This window comes from Carettochelys insculpta, chromosome 4, assembly GCF_033958435.1.
Source record: "Carettochelys insculpta isolate YL-2023 chromosome 4, ASM3395843v1, whole genome shotgun sequence".
Classification (NCBI taxonomy): Eukaryota; Metazoa; Chordata; order Testudines; family Carettochelyidae; genus Carettochelys; species Carettochelys insculpta.
In genome coordinates this window covers 5,979,932-6,005,685 of record NC_134140.1, presented here as the reverse complement: position 1 = coordinate 6,005,685, position 25,754 = coordinate 5,979,932, and the positions used below count along the sequence as shown (strand labels likewise).

Below are 25,754 nucleotides of genomic sequence, written 5' to 3'. Positions count from 1 at the left end.
AGGCCGGAGAGGTGCCCCAGGGAACTGGGGGGACAACGGGGATGCCCCCCACCTCCTTACCATGCTGACGCCGCCCGAGTTCTCGGCGCTGCACATACCCTCCAGTGGGGCCATGCCAATGGTCGTCCCATGGAAGGTCCTGCCCCTGTCCGGACGCGCACCGGGAACGAGAAAGGATGGGGGACGCGTTAGCGCAGCCCAGGGCCGGAGCGCTGGCTGGGGCAGGTACCCGCAGCGAAAGCAGGGGACTCACGTCAGCAGCTGGGCGTTGTCGTGCCTCTTCCGCCACCTCAGCGTCTTCTTCCACTGCAGGAAGGACCAGAGGGTGGCGTTGGCGTCGCTGGTGACCGTGCACTGGTCTCTCTCCGTCCACACCTCCAGGCCGATGAGGGCCACTTTGATATTCAGAGACCTGTAAAACTGAAGCGGGGGGACCCCAAACACTGCGTCAGAGCTGGGGCTCCGGCGGCCTCCTCTGGGCTCAGAGAGCCTCTGCCACGCGCCCCTGCCCACCCCACGGTGGCAAAGGCTGTCGTGCGTTCGGGCTGCACATTGCTCAGTGACAGAGGGGCTGGTAATGAGAGTCCGATCTGCAGCGATCCCTACAGAGAAGGGCCATGCCCTGTCCCTGCCCTGGACACTGCAAGAGGGAGTCAGACTGAGTGGCCTGTGACTAAATTGAGACACATGCCCCCTTGGGACAGGGGGACAGGCCAGTGGTGTCGTCTAAGGCAATGGCTTCCCTGCCCGAAGCAGGGCCTCGGCGCTCTGAGCCTGACGCATGCAGTGCCAGGTGAACAGGGAGTTTCCTGCTCCGCCCAGGGCGCACGGCTCTTACCTTGTCCACGTAGTTGGCGATCTCCAGGATGCGCGCCTTCGTGCGGCCCAGGTTGCGATTCTGATTGAGGAACTGGAGGGAAGGGAAGGAGAGGGTTTGGGGCCAGGCAGGAGGGCATCTTTCAGTCCCTCCTGATGCAAAGCTGCCAAGGGACCGTGCTCAGCAGCTGTCTGGGATGGGTGGGGGTAGATCCCATAGTCAGGGCCCCCCTTAGCCATGAACACAACATGCAGCTGCCTTGGGCACCTGAAAATTTGGAGCTCCAGCCCAAAGCTCCAGAGCTCGAGCCCACCCGTCTCCTCCGATCCCTGCTCTGTGGCTCGGCTTCCTCCGGAGAGGAGCTAGTTAACAATCACAGCCTCCCGGAGCTGCTAGCTGCACACTGAGCCTGGGTCAGAGCCACTCTGGTAGGAACAAAGCCCCAGGGACAGACAGTCACGTGCTGAGTTTACTGGCTGAGTTGCCAGGTCCCGAGTTTAAAATTGGCTATAAAATATTTCATTAGTGTGTTGCTGAAGGTTATAAACAAATCATCTCTCCTGCCGGGTTGCTATCAGGCCCGGGGGCACCAGCTGAACAGTTCTGTGGAGGGGCACAGAAACCCTAAGGGCGGCCCTGCTCACCACTGTTTCAGCCACAGTCGAAAGAGGCAGTGCTCGTTACCAGTGCCTGTGATACCGGGGCAGCCACACAGAGCACTCAGGCCCAGGGAACTCTGCTCCAGCATTCCTGTGAGCTGAGCGCTTGGGCAGCCACCCAGCAGAGATTCTGGTGCTGCCCAGCTGGTTAGCAGAGCCCCTCCAGCCAGCAGCCTGTGTGTATATAGGTGGTGCACATCCGCCCACTTCAGTGTGCACAAAATTTATTCGACATGCGGATGGGAAAAACGAGAGGGGACACTGAGCTGTGCCTGGCACAGCAGGCGGCTACAGCCATTTCTATCAGCCTCCAAGCCACGGGCACGAATGAACTCTGCAACCGCGGCAATGCTCCGGGACTGGTGGTAAGTGCAGGAGCGGGAAACACCCGCCTGTGTTTCTGCCCTGCCAACTTCCTGCCCTGCTGGCTGGTGCAGCCAGAATGGAGGGCTTCCTGTCTGCCGGGGAGTGGGCTGTTTTTCTGTGCCCCACCCAGCCACACGACACCGTGTGCCTCTCTCACTCCCGCCGCTGCCCAAGGGGCGGGCCGGCTCTGCTCCCCAAGGGAGAGTGGATGCGTGAACAGGCATGAAGCCCCCAGACACTGCAGAGGGCACAGCAGCCTATCAGGAGGCAGCATTGCTGACAGCGCCAGACGCATCAGGCTGCTGCATCGGCGGGTAAGTCTCTGGTTGCCTGGCGCTGTCCTGTTAAATGGTCCCGGCCCGTCCAGAGGCAGGAGACGGCTCTGGGCAGCTCCCCACCCATGCCCCACCGTGTAAGTACTTTATCAAGGCAGAGGACTAGGGGTTGCTGCAGCTGAGGGCCACAGGGCTGCTCTGTCTGCAGCAGAACCCGTGTGCCCTCCAAACAGGACAGCCCGAGTAACCCGCCCTGGGGGTTTTCTCCTCCACAGCCTGGGCAGGGTCCGTCTTCCAGGGTTCGATTCTGTGCCTAGTAGGGACGCGTGAGCCTGAAGTATCTGGGCTCAACAGTCGACTCCTGTACTCCTCACTAACACCCGGAGCAAGGAAGGTCGATGGGAAAGTTTCTCCCGCCGACTTCCCTCTGTGAGGACGGCCAGGGGAGTCGATCGCAGAGAAGTGGATTCTAGCGCCGCAACTGCCCTCGCTAAAAGTGCACATCGACAGTCGACTTTCATGCCTAGCGCAGACCTGGGCTTAGATGTCACGTGCTGGCACAGGTTCGGCACGCCAGGAGGAACGCGCCCTTACCCGCAGTCACCGGGGCAGGCTGACCCTCGCTCGCCCCTCCCCGGAAGCCTCCATTCCTAGAGGGGTCACAAGCCAACCGACCGCCAGATGGTCTGTGTGGGTTACAGACCTGGAGAATGTGTATCACAGGTGGGTGTAAGACCCAGGCACTAGCGACCTAGTGACCTGCAGGGCTCTGAAAGCCTCTGTTACAATTAACACAGAACCCCAGAATCTGAGGGCTGGAAGGGACCTCAGGAGGTCATCTAGTCCGGCCTCCTGCTTCAAGCAGGATCAACCCCCACTGAGTCATCCCAGCCGGGGCTTAAAAACCTTGAGGGAGGGAGAATCCACCACCTCTCTAGGCAACGCATCCCAGTGCTTCGCTGTCCTCCTGGGGAAGTAGTTTTTCCTAATCTCCAACCTACACCTCTCCCTCTTCAACTTCAGACCATTACTCCTTGTTCTGCCATCTCCATTACTCCATTCTGCCATTAACCGTTTATTACAGCAGCTATTAAGCATTTATTAACCCTTATAAAGGAAACCTTAATCTAAAAGGCACCTGTTTCCTCTGCAGCCTCCCTCCCATCCCCGTACGATGCCTTTGTCCCACTGCTCAGCCAGACATATTGGTTACGCTCAACTCCTTGAGGGCAGAGACCTATTTTCTCTGCGTGTCACCTTGCACAGTTGTGGACAGGGTTCCCTGTGAGCTGTGGGCTTGGCCTGCCCTGGAGAGATTCAGAAGCCACCCAGCTGATTAGCGCGTGCCCACAGCTGGCAGCCTGTGTGCCTATTGGTGGTGCCCGTCCGCACGTGCCTTGGTGCACACAACAAAATTTATTCTACACATGGATGTTAAAAAAATGAGAGAGACCCCTGCTCGTGGGCCCTGTGAAGTAATAATGACTGGCACCTCCTGGATACCGGGGGGGAGGGGGGGAAGACGATACTGATGCAGGTTGACTAGTTATGCTCAGTTGTGGCTGTTCCAAAAGACAGATAAAAAATAAAAACCTGACAGAAAGACAGGCCTCCTGGCTCTTCTGAGTGACAGACACACCACGCTGGCCCAGCCTCCAGCCTCCCTCCCTGACAGACGTCCGGGCTCCTCCAGCGGGTGACCATTTGGAGGCAGTTCGGGAAAGTTAAGTGCTCACCAGGGCGTAATCAGCAACAATGAACAGCTCCATGTACTTCAGGGTCCTCCAGGCGTCCCTCCTGGCCTGCACGACAACGGGCGCTCGTCACCGGACAGGAGGAAAAGGGCGCAAGGGCCCTACGCGGGACCCGTCCAAATTCTCAGCCACCCCAAACACGACATGCAAAATCCCATGCCTTAAGTAGCGCTGTGAGCCTTTCAGACAGGGACACTGAGGCACGGCACGGGAAGAATAATCCTGGCAGCTCATAGGCAACCTGCTGATCTGTAATGGGACTGTCACCATTGTCTCTCTCTCTCACACACACACACACACACTCCTTATCGCACGGAACCTGCTAGGGGTTCTTTACGGACCAGCATGTTCTGTTTCATGTCTCATCCTAACCAGGGTGCCCCTTAACACTGTGCTGGTGCCCTGGGCCCCAGTCCAGCCCAGGGGGACGAACGCCACCAACTGAGCCAATGGCTATGTTCCCTGGCAGGGCTCCCATCCAAGCACAGACCCGGTCTGGGCACAGTTAGCCTCCACGCCCACAGTAGGGAGCTGCCCAGAGCCGTCTCCTGCCTCTGGACGGGCCAGGACCATTTAACAGGACAGCACCAGGCAACCAGAGACTTACCCGCCGATGCAGCAGCCTGATGCCTCTGGCGATGTCAGCAATGCTGCCTCCTGATAGGCTGCTATGCCCACAAGTCCCACCTTGGATTGTCAAGTGCTCTGCCCTATAGATGATGTGATGCTCTGGTTCCGGGGCCCCCAGGGGTTTCAAGTAGTAGGTGTCAGTGCCGTTCAGTACGATCAGGCCGCTGGCAATAAGAGAGGAGACGGGTGAATGGAGGTGGGGAAGGGGACCTGCAGCGGAAGGGGTAAAGGGCAGTTTCAACCCAGTTAACCAGGTGAGCAGAACAGGAACAGATGCCCCGAGAACGTGGGCTGGGGTCTGACCCAGCAAAGCACTTATGCGCTGGCATGAATTCCGCACCCGCCCGTTCCACAGCAGGTTAACATCACGCATGTTGCCTAAGGGCTAGGCTGGAGCCGGGCCCAACATAACAGCCCGCTGGCGTCCGGACTGGAGGCACTTAGCATGGGTCGGGCGCAGCTGGGCGTGTTGTACAGTAGCTACAGGACGGGGGTGGATTGTGAAAGCGAAGCTGGAGGCCACTTGGCCGGAGGCAGGGCTGGGGCGAGACAATGCAAGTGGATAAGGGAGGCTCAGACGGAGAGCCAGGGCGAAGGGCAGGCGTCCCGAGAGGCAGGACAGACAGGGGACTGGCAGACAGAGCTGGGAAGAGATGCCAGTGGACCAGCAAATGAATAAACAGAGCCATGAACGGATGGGTCCAGTAACGTCACGCCCTGGAGAGGCTCGGTCCATCCAGGGCAGCGAGGGGCCTTCCTTGCTCCTCACTGCTTTGAGCCGAACCGTGCTGCCCCCCTGGCCGTAACAAAGGGCTCTCGCCCTAGCTGCTCCCTGCCCTGCCCCACACACCCCACCAGGGAAGCAGCACACCCAGCTAGGAGACAGGTCCAGTCTGACCAGGCAAACTCAGCTGCAGATGACGCAGGGCCTGAGCCAAGAATCACGTTTACCCTGAACATGCGCAGCAAGAGACCTGGCCCAGAGTGCTGGAAACCAGCCCTGCAGCCAGCAGAGACCTTGGCATCTCATCACACAACGGAGATCAAACAGCAAACGAAGCCCCCGCTGCTGTCTCAGCCTCCGGCAGGAATCCTGTGTCAGAGGAATGCCGACACCCCCGCCGTCCCGCCACGGGGCTGGCACTGCCGTCCAGCACATCCCTGATCAAACCAAAAGCACACGTGTGCATCACTGTGACCTGCCTTCACCTGCGAGGATTCGGTAAGGTGCAGCCCAGATCTGCCACATCCTGAACGCTCTGGCCACGGCCAGTGAGCTGAACAGCAGGGTACAGCTTCTCCTCCTGGGCCAGATCTCGTTATTTAACACCCCCCCAGCATTCAGACACTGACCCTCCGGCTCTTCCATAGCGCTTGTCAAAGGAGGGTGGTATCGTTAGTGCCTCTGTACGGGTAGGGAAACTGAGGCACCAAGCGTGACAGTGAGTTGCCCAAGGTCACCCAGGAGGTCAGATCCCGCAATAGGAATAGGACATAGAAGAGTCAGGTCCCCTGAGCCCCAGACCAGTGTTCTATCCACTAGGCCACACCGCCTCCTTGTTCCCCGTGACGAGTGAGAGGCAGCCAGGCTGACTGTCACACAGCCTCCTCCTCGCCCTGCTTCACTTGACCTGAACTGCTGTCAACGCCAACAGCTGCAACTAGCCCTGTCGGTAAATTTCCAGATGCTTCCAGCTTGGGGAGAGGGCTCCGTCCTCCCCTCTCGCCAGTGACACCGGCTCTGCCACTGGGGCCGGGCATGGCCCGTTTGCCTTTCACACCACAATGGTAGAGGGCAGTAAAATGCTGAACCGAGCCAGTTCCATGGAGGGGTTTCGGACCTGTCCTAGAAGCTGCTGCCAGAGATCATTTATAGCCAGCTGCCATGGGCCCCAGGACGAGGTGGGAGGGGGGCCCGGCTCTGTTCCCCAGAAGAGGCGGGGCCAGGAGTGGAAGGGGCGGGCTAGGAGCCATCAGCTCCCTGCTCCCCACGTACTGTCACACACAACTGGAGCAGCCCTACCGTGGCATTTCAAAGGGGTCTGGAGCTCTGCCCAAGGAGTAGTGGTGGTGCTCAGAGCTCCAGGCCCCACTGAAACACCCCCTTGCCTGCCACTGTTGGTAGGCCTGTTTATAGTAGGTCCCTACCAAATCCACAGTCCATTTTGGTCCGTTTCATGGGCATAAGGCTTTAGAAACCATAAATGTCGTGCTTCCAGCTACCGAAATCTGAAATGTCCGGGGGTGCCCTGACCCAAAAAGGTGTTGTGGGGGGCAGGGTCACAAGGTAATTGTGGGGGATGTAGTTCTGCCACCCTCCCTTCTGTGCTGCTGCTGGCAATGGGGCGGCTTTCCGAGCCAGGCGGCTGGAGAGTGGGTGCTGCTGGCCGGGAGCCCAGCTCTAACGGCAGAGCCACTGCCAGCAGCAGCACAGGAAGAATGACATCATGGGGTATTGCCACTGTTATTTCTGTGCAGAGCTGAGCCCTTTGCAGCCACCACTTGCCTGCTGCCTAGCTCTGAAGGCGGCAGCGCAGCAGGGAGGGTGGCATAGCATGGCTTTGCCAACCACTCTTACGTCTGCACAGCTGCTGGTGGTGCTGCCTTCAGAGCTGGGTGTGTGGCCAGCAGCCACTGCTTTCCAGCCACCCAGCTCTGCAGGCAGTGCAAGGACGGGCGGCCATACCACGCCGACCCAACAATAACCATGCAGTCCTCCTGCTCCTCCCTTTTGGGCCAGGATCCTCAGTCTGAGAAACGCTGGTGTCCCCTGTGAGATCTGCACAGGAGAGCGTACAAAGCGCTCCGAAGGACAGATTTCATGGGAGAGGCCAGATTTCTGTCTGAGATGCCTTTCTCACGGCCAGGAACTGGGTAGAGCCCTACTTCTAGTGTGTCTGGCACTTCACAGACAAAGGGCCCAGTGCTCCATGGTGCGGTCAGCCTGGCACCCGGCACATTACAGTCACTGGCTGCACATGGGAGCTTTCTTGACTGGCCAGCTGACTTCTCCACCGAGGGGTTCCTAGAGGGTTGACTGGCCCCTAGTAGGCAGGAGTTTGGAAGTAGGTTGTCGTTTCACCGTCAGACGGGACCTCTGGGATCAGGCAGGCTGACATCCGGCACAGGCCAGAGAAGCTCTCCCTGTGTCAGCGCATGAGCGAGGGTCCAGTCGGCTGGCTGGGTGTCTCGGCTTTGCAGGCCATGTGGATACTCACCAGTGCCCAGAACCATGCTCAGGCATCAGCCTGGCCAGGAGGGACAGCGGGCTTGCCTGTGATGTTTGAACTAGGCCTCCCCGGCTGGAGCCTCCCTCCTCCACTGGGTGTCCCAGACCAAGCCCACCCACAGCTCCCCCTCCTCTTGCATTGCAAACTCTCCCCCTTACCTGATCCCTGAGCAGGTGCTGAGAACCACCCAGGAGCCTTTGTACCCTCGCACGTGACCGTGGTAATAGCAGTGATCCTGGGAAGAGGGGCACAGACAGTGGGTCATCTGACACACGGATCCTGTCGCTTGCTGCTCCCACCCGGGGCTGTCCCGAGAGCTTTCCCTCACCCCCATCCTGCCCCCACCAGCCAGGCTGGAGATTCCTGGGGCAGGGTGCAGCAGAAGGTGGCAGCTGCCGCAGGGGGTCACCTCCCCTCAAGCCCCCCTTGCAATCACCACACGGGGGGGCATGAGCTCTGCTTTGCTGCTGCTGTGCCCTTCCAGCCTGCTGAGCCTGCCCCACCACGGCAGTGGGGAGTGGAGGCTGCATGGTGATGGAGGAGATGACCCCCTACTGCTGGCACCGCCACGCCCTGTGCCAGGTAATCCTTCCCCTTCCCATCCACAGAATGGCGGGGGCCCTATGGACAGTAACAAACCAGCCACGCTTGGCCCCAAGCCCAGGCTACATCAAGTCACCCCCCAACCTTCTCCAAGGGCAGGGAACTCAGTGCTCCTTGGCTGCAGCCTCCACTAGTACCAGATTCTGCCGGCTGTACTGCCCAGGCACAACGCTCTGCCATCACAGACCGCCATGTGAGCTGCACTTCAGGCTTGCAGTGCATCCGCCCAGGGGGCCAGAGCTCTCTCCCTTCCAGCCCCTTGCTCCTGTAACTCTGGACCTTACGCCAGGCAGGGGAAATGGTCCCCACCCCAGAAAACAAAGCCCTCCCAGGGCTAGAATAAAGCCAGATTGACCACACAACCGGCCCCCATGGTCACTGAGCTCCGGTGTTCCAGATCAAATTCTCACTTCATTTTAGAAAGTGGACAAGGATCATTGTGCCCACAATACTGATGGGAAAATCGAGAAATGGACTGGGAAAGAGGGGTGACTTGCCCAAGGTCACTTAGCAAGTCAGTGGCAGAGCCCAGGGCTTCCAACTCCTGCCACTTGCTTTAACCCCCACCTCCCGCCAAGCAGCAACACAGCCCATGTGGGGAATTCGAAGGCCAGCCAGCAAAGGCGGAGACCCACGAGGCAGGAGGATGGAGCCCTTGGAAGGGCAGGAAGGCCTGAGGCTTGTGGTGTGGGAGGACCAGACGGGGGAAGTGGGAGAAACACAGAGGAAAGCAGCTGCCTTTGGCTGCATGTTTCTCTCCCCCTGGGCTGGGAGCTGCTGTAGCCCGTCCAAGAGAGACAGGCTGCTCACATTCCTAACCCTGCATGCGTTCACCCCACTGCCAGGGAACACAGCCCATGCTGGATCCTCACACCAGCAGGCCCAGGCGAGCCGAGGTGGGTGGGGAGTGCATCGTTATTGGCCGGGGGGGAGGGTATGGCTGCATAGCGGGGCCCACTGTTGCAAAGCCAGGAACATGCGGGGGGCTCAGGGCAGAACTGCCCCAGAGAGCTGCACCCAAAGCGAAGGGAAAGCGCACCCAGTGGGAGCTGCTCGGGCCTGGCGCAGTGGATCTGAGCTTTGCGGAAGGGCCTTCAGCCAACCTGGCTCCCCACTGTCACTGCACTGCAGCCCCCCTCACAAGAGCCTGCCCCCAGCAGTCGGACCCAGGGAAGGGAGGAGCAGGACTCGAGGGGTCTGGAAGAACCACGCTCCAAGCCAGCTGTGTGATTTGGGGTGTGGGAAGCGAGCGGGCACAGCGATGGACTCAGGGGGAGAGACAGCTTACACCAGTGGGGGATGGGTTTGGGAGGAGGATTTAAAGAGGAGGTCTCAGTAAAGGGGAGGATCAGAGCTGACAAGGTCTATTCAGAACAACGAGAAGTCCTGTGGCACCTTATAGACTAGCAGAGATTTTGGAGCATGAGCTTTCGTGGGCAAAGACCCACTTCATCAGATGCATGAGTGGGGAGGTGATGGTTTCAGAGGGGTATTTAAAGAGTGGGGTCCTAGTAAAGGGGGAGGGCCAGAGCTGACAAGAGCTATTCAGCAAGGTGGAAATGGCCCAGTATCAACAGTATCTATCAAAAGAGGAAATAACAAGTCAGATCAGACAGGGGGATGTGAGCCTTTGTCAGAGTCTGATGGGGAGATATTAGCACCCAGAGCAGAGAAACTGTCTTTGTAAACTGTGAGCCACTCCCAGTCTCTGTTTTGTAAGGGGCCAACCACTCCCAGGGGGACTGAAGTGCTCTCCTACAGGTTTTACCTAGCGAATAAATGGACATAAATCAGACATCAGGAGAGGTAACATACACAAACCTGGAGGAGAACACTTCCATCTCCCGGACACTCAGTAACAGGTTTAACAGTCGCAGTCCTACAACAAAAAACTTCAAAAATAAACTCCAAAGAGAAATTTCTGAGCTGCAATTCGTTTGCAAATTTAACTCCACCTACCAAGGACTAAACAGAGACTGGGAGTGGTTGGCCCATTACAAAAGCAGTTTCTCCGCTCTTGATGTTCACACCTCCACATTGGCTACTGATAATGGGCCACATTCCCCCTGACTGAATAAACCTCAGCTCTGGCCCTCCCCTTCTCTGAGACCCCCTTTTTAAATCCTCCTCTGAATCCTGCCCCCAACTCATGCATCTGACGAAGCGGGTCTTTGCCCACGAAAGCTGATGCTCCAAAATATCTGTTAGTCTATAAAGTGCCACAGGACTTCTTGTTGGTTTTGAAGATACAGACTAACTCGGCTCCCTCTCTGATACTTAGGCCAGTGGTTCTTAACCTAGGGTGCACACACCCCCTGGAGGTGCGTGATGTCCCTTTCTGGGGGTGGGAGACAGGCCAGATTTTTTTAGAAGGCAAATCATCAAAAACACAAATTAAGCCCAGGCCCGTAAGTACAACTCCTTTGTTTCATCAAACCTGTGTATGAATTCAGGTAGCTGCTCACTGTTAGCACGTCGGTTAGAGTTTGGTCCTACAGCAAAACTCTGCAACATCTCTAGGTATCAGAGCGGTCGCCGTGTTAGTCTGCGTCTTCGAGAACAGCAAGAAGCATCTTATGAAGTGGGTCTTTGCCCACGAAAGCTGATGCTCCAAAATATCTGTTAGTCTATAAGGTGCCACAGGACTTCTTGCTGATCTCTGGGTAGTACTTGCATATTTTTGTATGCTTCCTGGACTAACATTTGTGGTGAGTAATAACATAAAACTATTTTACATATATGTAACATGCAATTAAAAGTGTATAGGTTCCCCCGTCTCCCTGTTTAATTTTTGATGAGGGGTGTGAGAACATGTTTGGAGAACCAAAGGGGTGCAGGCTGCAGTAAAGGTTAAGAACCACTGGCTTAGATGCTCATGCCTTACGGACGGCAGAAGTGTGTGTGGGTGGCTCTCTGATGTCCCAGAGATGGCACCTCGTAACGTAGGGACCACAGGGAGAGCGGAGAAAGAAAAGAGAAAAAACGTCTTAATGGTCAGCTCTACCCTCTGGCTGTTCTGTCGGGGACCGACCGCCAGGGAGTCTCCAAGGGCTGTGTCCGGTCTGGGGCACCGAGTGACAAAGCGTATTAGCTGTCCAGCTGGCTTACCACCGTGTGGGAGTGTTGTGAGGGGAATGTATGAAAGATGGTCAGATGCAGCCGTCACAGGGTCCATCCAGGTACCTTAGACAGGCATCTCCTTCCCCTGGGCTGCTGTTTTCCCTTCTTGACCGTGCAGTGCTGGTAGCTCTGCTCTCCTGGATAGGTTCCCTTTCATTCTGCCTGCCTCAGCCCCGTACCCTGGGCCTCACACCCTTCTGAAGGCAGCGGACAGAGGCTTTCAAACGTTAACGTTAGGTTGAAAGGCTGAAAGCCTAAACGACAGCAAGTTGGCCCTGGCAGGTGGGACAGACCCGTGAGCTGATCTGTGGGCTTCTCAGCCACCTGTGACTACAATGGCCACTGAGCTACGGCTCAATCGCAGCTGGTTTCTAATGCCCCTTCTGGCAGGTGGAAATGTGTGGGGCTTGGAAATCTAGGATCACCTCTCCCTGTAGGGAAACAGACCCAAATGCATTCAAAGTGAGGTGCAATGGGGTTCCAGCATGGTTTTTAAAAACATTTAGCCCAGGCTGGCCCCTGCTGATGCGGCCTGGCCAGACAGCGCCTGTTCCAGGCCATTGGTTGCTCAGCAGAGCTCACCACTGAAAACGACAGGTCTTGAGCACAGGGTGCAGCCTTGTAAGAGAATTCAGGCTTGCTCCAATTGTGTTTAGATGGCAGCGCAGCCCTGGAGGAAGGGCTGGGAGGCGGGAACCCTGGTTGCTATTTCTGGCTCTGCCATTAAACCTCTGCGTGGCCCTGAGCAAGTCACTCGTCCGCTCTGTGCCTCAGTTTCCCCCATTTGCATGGCTGGTCTGTTTGGACTGGAAGTTCTCTAGGGCAAGGCTGATACAGCCACATGTTTGCACAGCCCCCGGCCCAACAGGGCTCTGCTTCCAGCTGTGCTCTCTCGACTTTCTTGTCAGCCCAGGGACAACTCTTCCAGTTTAAGCATGGTTCTTTAGCCAGCACAAGCCTGGCCACCAGCAGCTGGCCAGCAACAGCACTGGGGTCTGGCTATTGAGGTACATAGCACACGGAATCGGTGCCCAGAATGCCAGGCACCTCGCAGGAGCAGTGCCGCATGCTTTCTGCAATGGAGTGAATTTCCCTGGGGGTTCTGTCCACCCCACCCCCTTTCGCTACGCTCCAGGGCTGTTTGCCCAGTCTTCCTGGCAGCCGCCTGAACAGAGGGACTCCATCTATTAAATCAGGCTGTCTTTCCTGCGCCCACCTCATGGGTGGAGTGGGGCGGCTTCTCAGATCCCAGAAACAGCCCGCACATACAGAACAGGATCACAAAAGCAGAGAACTGGCCAAAAAGCAAAACAAACAGGGGAGGGAAGCTGGTGATTTCCACCCCCCCCCACCCCAGGTTCCTTTGTTTTTCAGAAATCTGACATGTTGGCCGATTCCTCTTTTTCACAAGCCGCAGAGCCAGACAAAAACCACAGGGAAATGTTGCAGACGGTCAGCATTTTTCCTGTGCTGGCTGAATTGCAAAGTTTGAAATTGTGTGGAAATGTTAATGTCTGAAAGCCTCCGCCAGCCACCTGTAGAAGAGTGTGGGGCCCAGGGTATGGGACTGAGGCGGCCAAAATGAAAGGGAACCTATCCCAGAGAGCGGAGCCACCAGCATGGCACAGACAAGGCGTGAAAGCCAGCCCTGGGGAAGGAGATTGTCTGCGGAAGATACTTAGATGGCCCCCGTGACAGTTGTATCTGACCATCTTTCCCGCATTTACTCTTGGTGGTGAAGTCACCTGGACAGCTAACACCCTTCATGAAGTGGTGCCACAGACCAGACGCTGCCCTCCGAGGCTCCCAAACAGCCGGCTGCGGACTGAACAGCCGCGCCAGGCTGGTACGCCCAGCCCTCTGCCTGTTCCTCATCAGCCTTCCTGTGGGGTCGGAGCGGAGTAACTGCGCACGAAGGGGGAGGGGGTAGCGGTCGGAGCCGATGCCGGGGAGTCAGGACTCCTGGTTTCCGCTCCTGATGCTTTGCTTCAAGGCGCTCAGCCGCTGGCTGCCTCGAGGCGAGATCTGAGCAGGCCCCCAAGAGGACCGCCTCAGAGGGGGACGGGGAGCAGGAGGTCATTGGTGACCTGGTTCGGAGGGGTAGGGACCGGTTTACAGAATTACTCTGGGGTTCTTCAGCAGCCCTCGGTGCAGCAGGACTCCTGAAACCAGCATAATACCTGGGGGCTTCTCAGACAGCGTGCAGGCCACCTCCTGGGGAAATCACCACAAACCCGACACACCCAGGGAAACCCCTGCGCTCCGGTCCTGAGGGAAGCCTGTTTCTGTGTCTGTGGGACTTATCCCCCCTCTGAATCCAAAAATCACCCAAACGCTGCTGCATTTATCTTCTCAGCACCCCGCGAGGCAGCGCAACTATCCTCAGTGTGCAGAGGGGGAAACTGAGGCGGGGTGGGGCTAAGGAAGTCCCCCGAGGTGACACTAGAAGGCCGGGGAGGAGCCAGGAACTGATCCCAATGTCGCTGGCTGTCCCCCACCCCCACCAGCCTGTCCCCCAGGGAGATTGTCAGATCCAGTCCAGCCTTCATGGTGTGGCCCAGATCTGCGCAGCGCTGGTGACATACACTGGCAGCAGGGAGACCGGAGGCCAGATTCTCAGCTGGCGTCAATCAGCACGTTCCAGTGATTGCAATGGAATGATGCTGATTTACATCGGCTGAGAACAGTCTCTTGTGAACAAACCTGTCAGGGACCGGACGGGCACGCCAACGACCGGACCCCTGCATTCATCCCGCTCCTCCCATCCCATCCGGCCCCAAAGCCTTGCACAAGCGTGACGCTGTTCACCTAACGCGCTAGTCCTCAGCACGATTCCTGAGCCCTTCGCAGCATCCCCCAAATTGACCTGGGCCCTCGAGGCACGTGCTGAAGTCTCTTCTCCACCCCCGCTTTCCGTGAAACGTCACAAGATCTACACTTGGTGCAGCACAGAAATGCAGCCACCTCTGGGGTGGAGCTCGGCAGCCGTTTCAGAGTGGCAGCCCACGATTGTTCGGGCCAGGAAGCAGAGAAGACCCCATGGCACAGGAGGGCAGGGGGAGTACAAGTAGGCAGAATGCAATCACCTCCGTTAGGCTGAACGTGCTTGGGGCAGAGACTTCCAGTCGTGGGGAAAATGCCACCAGACCCTTCACGTCCACAATCAGACAGACCCTGAGATTTGCAGGTCAGTCGAGAGTCAGCACCACCAGGCACACAGCACCCCGAGCCGGGCGCTGGTTCGCCACTGATTCAGAGGGAACAGTGAGTCACCAGCACCACCGCCAAATCTCTGCCCTTGGCAACTCCGGGCACTCTACTCACGGTGTAGTTGGGAGCCAGTGTCACCCGGTGCCCGCCGGCTGTGTAGTGCGTCTCGGTGTAGTCCGGCGCCAGCAGCCTGCTGGGAAAGAACAAGAGAAGCCGGTGAGCAACGCCAGGTCTGCCTCGTCCCTGCCTGACGGCCTGCCTAGGAGGGGCAGGGACTAGCCCGGGGAAAGGAGCAGGGGCTGGAGGTGGGATTTGGGCAGCCGGGGTCGGTAGCGACCGAAAGCCTTTGCCATTTGCTGGGAGCTTGTCGGCCAGCCGGTCTCAGTCCCGGTGTAACCCACACACCTTGGGTCCCTGCCCCACGCAGTGGCACCTAGACCACTTACACCGAGAAAGAACCAGTCTCCTCCGCAGCCTTAGCTCACACGGTGGAGGCTCCCACACTGAGGTGCCAGGTTCAAGCCGCCCTGTGGGCTGTTACGCCGTGTCTGGTGGGTCTGGGTCCACGGCACAGCTGCTGCCCTGCCAGGTCAGTCTGGGCTGGATGTTCCCCCTCAGCTCTGTGGGTTCTGCAGGCCACAGGCTGGGCCAGAGGAACAGGGCCACCTGGGTGGGTGATTGTCCTGCTGCCGCTTTGGCTGTAGCAGTTCTGTGGATCTACTGAGATGACCTCCTTGAAGGCCCTTCCAGTCCCCTAACTGCAGCCCAGGGGCTGGCCGGCCCAGGAGGCAGAGGGCGCAGCGGTGCCTGGGCTTAGCATGAAGGGGACCTGCCCTTGGCTGCTCCCCGCCCCTGTTCCTCTCTCCGCACAGGCAGGGAGTGTAGGCCCAACAACCATGCGACTGGTTCACACCCAGGCTGGACGCAGGGCAGGGAGCTCCCCCATGAGCCAGGCAGGATATCACACGAGACTGGTGCCAGAGGCGGGCTGGAGAGACCCCGAAACAGCCCTTCCCACCCCTCAGTCTGCACAGAATAGCCCAAACGTGTGCGTGCGCACACTGTGAACCCACACAGCGTTGTGTAACCACATACAGATCTGCACGACCAGCCCCTCCCTCCCTCCCAACACCACGCGCACACGCACACGCACACGCGAAGAGACACACAATATACCAAGACCACATAAACGCGGCCACAGCCAAACGCAGGCGCAGACATGCACCCTCTGGGCTTTCACACGCCTAGCTGTGCACAACTCGACACACCGAGGCAAACAGGAGGGGAGCTGAGGCTGGAAATGGGGGGGAGTGGATGGTGGGGGGCCGGCAGAGGGGAGCCCTGACTGAGGACAGGGACAGAGCCTGGAGAGCCCAGGCCAGGGCCAGAGCTGCCACTGGCTCCCCCAGTGCTGTAGCTTTGGAAACTGAGGCAGCCCCACAGAGGGCACCTTTCAAGGGGGGAGGGTGGCCCAGGTGCCAGCGAGGCCTGGGTTCACGGCCCTGCTTTGCCCAGACGTCCTGCGCAGCCCTGGGCAAGTCCTCTCCCCTGCTGCGAAAGGGAAGCGTGAACATAAAGCCCTCCAAGCCCGTGAGGCCCTACCCAGGTGACGCCGCCTCCCCAAGCCAGAGGAAGCTGTTCCGAGAAACGGCAGCCTCCCCCACGAGCACTCCTGCCTTGCCCCGGCCCACGCGAGTGAGTCACGGTGCACAGCGGCCTGTGAGCTCCCCACACGCCCGGCCCCGCACTGACAAATGGCTTCCGGCTGTTTGGGCCCAGGAGACGACTCAGGAGCAGACAGAACGTGGCTAACACCCAGGGGTTTGCTTCTGTCGGGGCTGCTGAGTGGGGCAGGATGGGAGCCAAGCGAGGGGGATTAGGCTGAAATGATCCCACTGCAGGTGGGAGAGAAGAGATGGCCGAGGTCCCCCGCTTGCGGCCGACAAGCCAGAGCCCAAGAGAGAAGACGAGCCAGCCGGGCTGGTCCGAGCGGGAGAGGAATGGGATGCACCCGAGCAAATGACAGAACTGCCATCGGTGCAGCATGTTCACTGGGGGGATTGTCTCGCCAGGAACATGGTGGCCTCACCTCACGGGGCACCCGGACCAGGCTGCAGAACACACTCGGATGTGTCACAGCACTGTCGCCTCGCAGGACAGCAGGGGCCCGTCCAAGCTCTCTGTACGTGGACCCACAGACTTTGCTCCTGGGCACCACAGTTTCCGGTTCCATTTCGGACACACCTCTAGCTCCTCCCCTCCCGCCGCTTCAGAGGAAACCTCGGCATTGAAGCGATGCCTGCCTGAGTGTGCAGAGAGCCTTAAATAACTGCTTGTGACCTGAGAGCTGAAAGGGACTTACTTGATTTAAACCCTTGTACTTGGGGTGGAGCACAGGCCATCTACAAGTCTCCTCCACTTCACTCTATCTTGGGGAAAACTTCTAGCTGCGTAACCCAGTTGCTGTCCTTCAGTCTCAGCAGATCTTCTCCACCTCGTCTGAGGTCCTCCTCTTTCGTGTTTTCCTTGCGGGTTTGATTTGAGAGCTTGGTGGGCTATGCTGGATGATGGTTTTCTGAGAGTGTGACCCAGCCATCCCCACTTTCTTCTCTTGGTTTGAACATCAAGTGGTTTTTGTCCTGCTCTGTTCCAAAGCTCCTCGTCTGTGACGAAGTCCTGCCCTTCGATGTGAAGGACGTACCTCAGCCATCTGTTTATGAATGCCTGTACCTTGGGATTTGGAGACTTTTTAGTAGCCAGGTCTCGAATCCATACAAGAGCACGCTCCGCACATTTGTGTTGAAGAGCCACCGTTATTTCTTCACAGATATTATTTGCAAACTCCACATGGGACCAAGACTCCTGAATGCAGCTGTTGCCTTCCCTATCCTGGCATTGATATCCTTATCTGTTCCACCATCTCTGCTCCCCCATAATACTCCCCAAGTAGCTAAACTGCTCCACAACTTCCAGGTCATCCCCTCCCCGTGTGATGGTGGTGTTGTTGGACTGGTTGATTCTTATTCTCTTGGTCTTTCCCTTGTTAATGCTCAGTCCAGTCCCTGGGGCAGTTTTGTCTCGTGCTGCGACCTTTTCTTCCACGCTTTCGCGTCGGTGTGAAAGGAGGGTGACGTTGTCAGCAAAATCAATGTCCTCTAGCTCTTGGAAAACTGTTCACTGAATGCCCCATTGATGGCCACCCGTTGTCCTGTTCATAGTCCAGTCCATTCTGATCAAGAACAAGAAAGGTGACACTATGCACCCTTGTCACATTCCTGAAAGTACGTTGAAGGATTCTGTCAAGGCATCGTTGTGAACAACTTACATGTTGTACGTTGGACAGGTCAGGTTAGTAATTTTGGATGGGATGTCACAGTGTTGCAGCAGTTTCCACAAAGTGTCTCTATCAATGCCGTCAAAGGCTTTTTCAAAGCCTACGAAGGTTGTGTGCAGGGGGAGTTCCACTCAAGCAACTGCTCTGTGATCACTTTGAGAGTTGTTATTTGGTCAGTACAGGATCTCTCCCTTTGGAAGCCAGCCTGTTCTTCCCTGAGCGGTCTATCAATTTCTGTCTTCCTTCTCTCCAAGAGAATCCTGCTGAACATCTTTCCTGGAACAGACAGTAACGAGATGCCCCTCCAGTTCCTGCATTCCTTCGGGTTGTTCTTCTTTGGAAGCTTGATTAGGTAGCCATGTTTCCAGTCTTGTGGGATCTCCTCAATGTCCCAGTTTTTCCCAAACAGATTATACATCACACTGACTGATGTCTCACCACCTGCCTTGATTGCTTCTGAGGGGAGCTTTTCAGAGGGGAATTGGTTTTCCTACGAGAGAGCTGAAGAGGGCAATGTGATTATTAACCTTATTACCTGTTTCACCACCGATCAGTTTGGCAGAAACGTCCAGCCTGCGTGCTTTGCCCACAACTCCAAAATGCCTCTCCAGGGGCCAAAACATAGAGATAAGGCCTTCTTCTGTAGCCATATTGCAGGGCCCATAGCCGTAGTAGAAGCCTGAGGACTTCATCTGCAGCCTGACTGAGAGAGCAGCGGCCCTTACCTGTAAAGCAGGGAGTCATTGCCTCACATTCCCTCTCAGTTGGATTAGAAGAGGTGACACCAGGCTGCTAAGGAGATCCTGTCTTCACGGCCTGACTGTCACTGGAGAAGGAAACCAGTCTCAAGGGGATTAAAGAACTTAGCTTGACAGCATTTTGTCTGGCAAGCAACTGCTTATCAGTAGTTGGGGTTGTTAGATCCTCATTCCTTTACTGTGCCATTTATTATGGTCCCCAGTTCCCTATTGTTTGTACACTCTCTGTCTGGTTTATAATTGTTTCTGTCTGCTGTATAATTTTCTAGCTGTAAATCAATTCATGTGCTGGGGGTAGGACGGTTAGATGATTCTGTTACAGCGCGTTAGGATTGGTGAGTAAAATAATTGGTTAAGAAAGAGCCAGGCAGGACTCAAGTTTCACTTTATAAACTGGGGCCCAGAAAGAAGTTCTTCGGGAACCAACTCCAAGACACGGCTCCAAAATCAGAGCTGCCAGACCTCAACCCTGTGAGTCCCCCCAGATGGACCTGATCCTGACTGGCCAGCAAGGGAAGTTCATCTCTCTCTTATGGGGAGTGGAAACAGAGAGGGAGCTGTGCTAGTCTATACACTATCAAAACAAAAAGCAGTCAAGTAGCACTTTAAAGACCAGCAAAATAGTTTATTAGGTGAGCTTTCGTGGGACAGACCCACTTCTTCAGACCATAGCCTGTCCGTTCTGGTCTGGCTAGGATCTGAAGAAGTTGGCCTGTCTCACGGAAGCTCACCTAATAAATTATTTTGCGAGTCTTTAAAGTGCTACTTGACTGCTCTTCGTTTTTATGGGGAGTGGCGAGCTCTGTAGGCTAACGTGCATTCTGGTTTTTGGTGATCGTTAATAAATGACGATTAAATAGGGTAAGGCTCTTTCCTGGGTAAATAACCACACAAACCTCCAGAGTGAGAAAGTTACGCCTGAACCCACAGCAGAGTGGGTACCTATATTGAGAAGGTTATGCCTGAGCCCTGGGTGCTCTTAGCATACGTGAAGGATGGGGAATTTTGTGCGGGTAAAAAATCTGGTGGAGAATGAGGGCAGCTTAAGGGGATTTGGACTGAACTGGTCTCGCCTAGCACAGCAGTAGCAGCAGCATACCAGTGGCATTTTCTCAACAAGGGTCATCACCTGCTTGGCACAACAAGACTGGACTAGATGACCTCCTGGGGTCCCTTCCAGTTCTCGTGTTCTATATTCTCCCTGAGGCATCAGGAGGGAAAGGAAACCAAGCAGCGGGACGAGGAGGGGTGGGAGTTAGCTAAGAGCCCACCCTCCTTTATACATGGGTAGGGAACAAGGCCCATGCCCACGGGGACAAGATTCCTTCCAGGGAAGGGATGTCCTTGATTCTGCTTGTCAAGGGTTTGCAGTGCACGAAACCCAAACCAAAGAAAGCCACTATCTAAGCAGCACCAGCATGGGCATTATGGAGAGTTGTCAGTCAGCAACCTCTCCAGTCTGGTGGCACTCCAGGACAGGCAATGCGAGGGCTGTTCATTCGACTTGGCGATCGTTCAAGACAATCTGGCTCAGTATAAGGCATCTGAGTGGGCCAGCACAGCCTCAGCATTACAGAAGGCAACAGCTCTACCAGAAAAACCAGGAGCGACTGAGTAACTAAAGCCGACAGTAAAAAACCTGCCTGTGAAAGGCTCTACACCGCAAATGAAGGTGAGGGATGGCCAGGCAGCTGTCACAGAATCATAGAATCATAGAACACTAGGACTGGAAGGGACCTTGAGAGGCCATTGAGTCCAGCCCCCTGCCCCAATGGCAGGACCAAGTACTGTCTAAACCATCCCTGACAGACATTTATCTAACGTGTTCTTAAATATCTCCAGCGATGGAGATTCCACAACCTCCCTTGGCAATTTATTCCACTGTTTGACCCACCCTGACAGTTAGGAACTTTTTCCTAATGTCCAACCTAAACCTGCCTTGCTGCAGTTTAAGCCCATTGCCTCTTGTTCTATCCTCAGAGGCCAAGAAGAACAAGTTTTCTCCTTCCTCCTTATGACACCCTTTTAGATACCTGAAAACTGCTATCATGTCTCCCCTCAGTCTTCTCTCTTCCAAACTAAACAAGCCCAATGCTTTCAACCTTCTTTCATAGGTCACATTCTCTAGACCTTTAATCATTCTTGCTGCTCTTCTCTGGACCCTCTCTAGTTTCTCCACATCTTTTTTGAACTTCGGTGCCCAGAACTGGACACAATACTCCAGCTGAGGCCTAACCAGCACAGAGTAGAGCGGAAGAATGACTTCTTGTGTGTTGTTCACAACACACCTGTTAATGCATCCCAGAATCATGTTTGCTTTTTTTGCAACAGCATCACACTGTTGACTCATATTTAGCTTGTGGTCCACTATAATCCCTAGATCCCTTTGTTGTAGTCGTTCCTAGACAGTCTCTCCCCATTCTGTATGTGTAAAACTGATTGTTCCTTCCCAAGTGGAGCACTTCGCATTTGTCATTATTAAACTTCATCCTGTTTACCTCAGACCATTTCTCCAATTTATTCAGATCATTTTGAATTATGACCCTATCCTCCAAAGTAGTCGCAAGCCCTCCGAACTTGGTATCATCTGCAAACTTAATAAGCGTACTTTCTATGCCAATATCTAAATCATTGATGAAGACATTGAACAGAAATGGTCCTAACACAGACCCCTGCGGAACCCCACTTTTTATACTTTTCCAGCAGGATTGAGAACCATTAAGAACTACTCTCTGGCTACGGTTATCCAGCCAGTTATGCACCCACCTTATAGTAGCTTCATCTAAATTGTATTTGCCTAGTTTTTTTTATAAGAATATCATGAGAGACGGTATCAAATGCTTTACTAAAGTCTAGGTAGACCACATCTACCGCTTCTCCCCTATCCACAAGGCTCGTAATCCTATCAAAGAAAGCTATCAGATTAGTTTGACGAGATTTATTCTTTACAAACCCATGCTGGCTGTTTCCTATCACCTTACCACCTTCCAAGTGCTTGCAGATGATTTCTTTAATTACCTGCTCCATTATCTGTACCCTACAAGAAAATAGGGATCAGGCCACAACAGGCAGAGACTGTGAAGTCTGCAGGCAGTAAACAGAGAGGCTGGAAAACATGTTGGGGGCCCAGAAGGGCGTGGTAGCAGCAGTACGGGGATGTGGGAGTGTGGGCTGTGAGGACAGAACCACCTGGGAAGACACTTGGAATGGGAATAACTGGATGGACCATGAACAGAGAGTTCCTGCACGGCCATTCCCCCAGCCCCGGATTCTCCTACGTCCCTGCACAAAGCACAACTCAAACCCCCGGCACCAGCTCTCACGGGGGTGGCGGGGGCGGGGGTAGCCAGCTCAGAACCTGACCCAAACAAGGCACAACAACAAAGGAAAACAAGACGAAACATCACTGAGGTTTCTGGTTTTACCTCAGCCCAGGTACGGACATCTGCTCAATTCCCAGCACCCCTAGAAAGGGACTCATGTCTGGATTGGATGGCGAAGGCTTTGTCACAAGCTGGGTGGAGGCCAGCAGAGGGGGACGTTTTAGCCCAGGCCTGAGGGTAGAGGTGGCTTTGTGGCTACTGGATGCAGCCAAGTGTGGAAGTGACAGAGAATTCTGAGCGCGTAAGAAAAGGCCACAGCTCCCTCTCACCTAGTGACCCAAACCTCCAGCTGCCCTGCAGCCACTTCCGGAAAAGTTTCTGACATCCGCCGGAGGACCAACAACTGGGCTGAACTCAGCAACAGGGTAACAGACCCAGAGCTACCGATGTGCATCGTCACACCTCAGCAAACATCTCCTTCGGAACTGAAACGAAACCGCTGCAGAATCGAGGGCACTCGCCACAGAATTCAGGTCGTCCCTGCGTACACGGTGCCTGGGCCCGGCCGGCCCCTAACACACAGGAATTATGCCACCCTCACTGACATGCAGCCACCTCTGGGGGGCGAAGGCACATTCCTCAGAGACAGAGGGCAGCTCGCAGGAAAGTCTCCTCTGAAAGGCACGCAGAGTGCTTGGCACGGAAGCCTGCTGGCCCAGGAGGTCGGAGCTGGCTTTGCAGAGGCCTGAGCACGTTTCCCAGGAATCCATGGGACGACTTAGGGGCTGAGGCAGGTAACGCCTGGAGATGAGGGAACAACTATCTAATGGATACAAATCGCTGTGTGGGCGCTGTTCTCAAAACGGGGGTGACAAAAAGCACAGCTTGACGTTATTTACTAAGGACGGTCTCGTATTCGCACGCACTGAGGGATTGATTTTGTAACGGAATTTGAAAAAATGGCTCTTCTCGCTATTTCGGTTGCAGACCCCTGCCCTAAGTCAGTGGAACTGCACTGATTACATCAGCTGATGACCTCACCCTAAATAGACAAGTGACTTCCATGTCTTTGGGCCTCACCAGGTCTGTTTTATCCAGCAGCCAGGGGGAAAAGCAGAGGGAGAAAAAACCCAGCTGCAGCACAAAATAGCAGCCACCCATTTCCCTCCCTCCTAGTTTCTCATTTTGCAGCCAGCCCACCTCTAACGTGTACGGGTGGATTTTTTGTGGCTTCTCAGACCACCCACTCCTTGCTTGCCCCACCCCTGCCCCAGCCAATCAACGGGCAAGGAGCAAGTGGTGGTTTCCCACCAGCTACCTCATTCGCCACATGGCAATTAAAAGGGAGCTAAATTTGGGCAACACGACCTTTAGTGCCCCACACGTAGGATGTGGTGACCGTGTTCTGTTCTTGGTAGAGCGCTCCATTGGCTTTAGTGACGGCAGCACAACTAGAGCAGAGTTTGGCCCAGGTGCAACAGTACAGTAAACTCTTGAGATCTGCACAGTCAAGTTGCCTGACTCTTGCTGCCCCTGGCAGGAGCAGTTTCCTGGTCTCTGGAGTGGCAGGGAGCTGGGAACCAGGTGGCCCCCAGTTTCCCGCTCCCGCAAGAGGCAGGGAGATGGGAACCAGGATGCCCCCTGGATCCCAGCTCTCTGCCACTCTGGGAGCCAGGAAACTGACCAGTCCTGCTGGAGTGGACGGTTTCCCAGCTCCTGCAAACCCAGGGGAGCCTGGAACCAGGTGGCAGCCTGGTTCCCACCTTCCTTCCACTTGCACGAAAGTTTGAGCTATGCAGGGTGTGCAGCAATGCAACCCCTGCGTAACTCGAGGGTTTACCGCATAATAAATACGTTTTCTCTATAACCATATTCAGAGGCCTTAAGTCTTCCTGTGCAGCCAGAATAAAAAGCAGCAGCCATTGAAAAGCTGAGTAACACACTCACAGTCCATCTAAAACTCCTGACAACAGTGTCACACCAGGTGTTAGGAGACCTGTCCTAATGCCACCCACTGTCACCAGATAAAGAAAGCAGATCTCAAGAGGGGTAAAAAAAACTTGGTTAACAGCATTCTGTCTGACAAGAAACTAATTATCAATAGGTGATGTTGTCAAATCACCACTCTAGGATGGCAGATATTTTGGAGTCTGTGCAGACTGAAGGATAAGCTTTCCAGGGCAGAGACCGGGCCTGTGCCCACGAAAGCTTATGCTCCAAAATATCTGTTAGTCTCTAAGGTGCCACTGGACTTCTTATTGTTTCTGAAGATACAGACTAACATGGCTACCTCTGTGACATACTCGAGGATGATTGTCCTCCCCTACTATTGGCTGTCTGTCTGATCTCTGTCTGGTTTGTAATGGTTTCCGTCTGCTGTAAGAATAACTTTGCAAGGTGTAAATCAACTAAGGTGCTGGTGGGGTCTGATTGGTTAGGTAATTCCGTTACAGCCGGTTATGAGTGGCTGGTAAAATTATACTAACGTAATTGGTCAAAGTACAGCTAAGCAGGACTCAAGCTTCACTACTTAAACCGGGGTGGAGGAAGGAACAGAGCAGGAGGAAAGAAAGGGAACAGTAAGAAGTGGGAGAAAAGACCTGGAAGACTCACCGGCGAGACCAGAGCTGCCAGGCCTTGAGGTGCAGTAACCAGCATGGAGATACGCAGCTCCGAGAACTGGAAGGGACCTCGGAAGGTCATCCAGTCCAGCCCCCTGCCCTCTTGGTGGACCGCGTCTGGCCAACGGGGAAAGTCTGCCTGCCTCTGTCTGCACGGGTGAGCATGGACCTGTGTGCTTAGCATGTGTTCTGCTTGCTTGGAAATTGCCAGTAAAGAGAGTAAGAGGCTTTTCAGTGGTACACATCCTGCAGACCTGCAGGGAATTACGCCCTGAGCACGCCGGGTGCCGGGGGAAGTGTCCCTGGGTGTGTTCACAGACAGCTGCCATCCTTAGGAATGGGAAAGTTTTCACAAACCCCCTTCCCCCCCGTCACCAATGCAGCCACTTCTGGGGTGGATGGCGGCAGAGAGAAGGGGCATTTTGCCCAAGGGCGGGAGAGCAAACCCTCAGGGTTATGAAAGTTCCTTGAGCTCTTCAATACCTGCGTAACTCACTGACTTCCTCTCTCCTCCACCTTCTGTGGACACACCTGAAGCCAGCTGCTGCTGTTTCCTACACTTGCTATTACCCTCCTCTTTCTCTCATTGGGGCCATTGCCCATATCCGAATTCACATGCATGGCCTGATCCCCTGACCCAGCAATTCCAGTAACAACTCTGCAGCTACAGCGGCCATCGGCCTCCCACTGCACCAGCCCAACCCACATGGGACATCGCATGAGCTCTTTCCCCTGGACACAAGCCCCTTAACAGGTCCACTGAGCTCTCTAAGGTCATTGTCCTGCGTCTTCGAACAGCACCCATCATGCAAAGCTCTCGGGTCGCGCTCGGGAGCTTGGAGGTGCCGTCATTACCCACTCCACAGACCGGCACACCAAGGTGCAGAGACCTGACTGTGTATGAAGCTAAGGCCACAAGCAACATAAGAGTGGCCGCACTGGGTCATACCAAAGGTCTGTCTAGCTGACAGAGTCCAGGCCAGGCGCTTCGGAAGGAATCAACAGAACAGGGTATCAAGTCATCCCTCCCCTCTCCCCTGTTCCCAGTGTCTAG

At 55.4% G+C, this 25,754-nt stretch overlaps 1 protein-coding gene across 5 annotated transcripts in view; it reads right to left on the bottom strand.

Annotated features, from left to right (window-relative positions):
- Positions 1-25,754, bottom strand: part of ADAM33 (ADAM metallopeptidase domain 33) — a 72,791-nt gene that overhangs the window by 16,626 nt on the left and 30,411 nt on the right. For 4 of the 5 annotated variants that reach the window (XM_074992216.1, XM_074992220.1, XM_074992217.1 and 1 more), the window contains exons 4-10: positions 14,779-14,857; positions 7,890-7,966; positions 4,479-4,665; positions 3,854-3,919; positions 839-910; positions 254-420; positions 61-145 (exon numbers count right to left, since the gene is read on the bottom strand). In XM_074992216.1, the coding sequence (XP_074848317.1) occupies positions 61-145; positions 254-420; positions 839-910; positions 3,854-3,919; positions 4,479-4,665; positions 7,890-7,966; positions 14,779-14,857 (733 nt within the window). The remainder of the gene's footprint in view (positions 1-60; positions 146-253; positions 421-838; positions 911-3,853; positions 3,920-4,478; positions 4,666-7,889; positions 7,967-14,778; positions 14,858-25,754) is intronic. The other variant, XM_074992218.1, reaches the window with a different exon arrangement.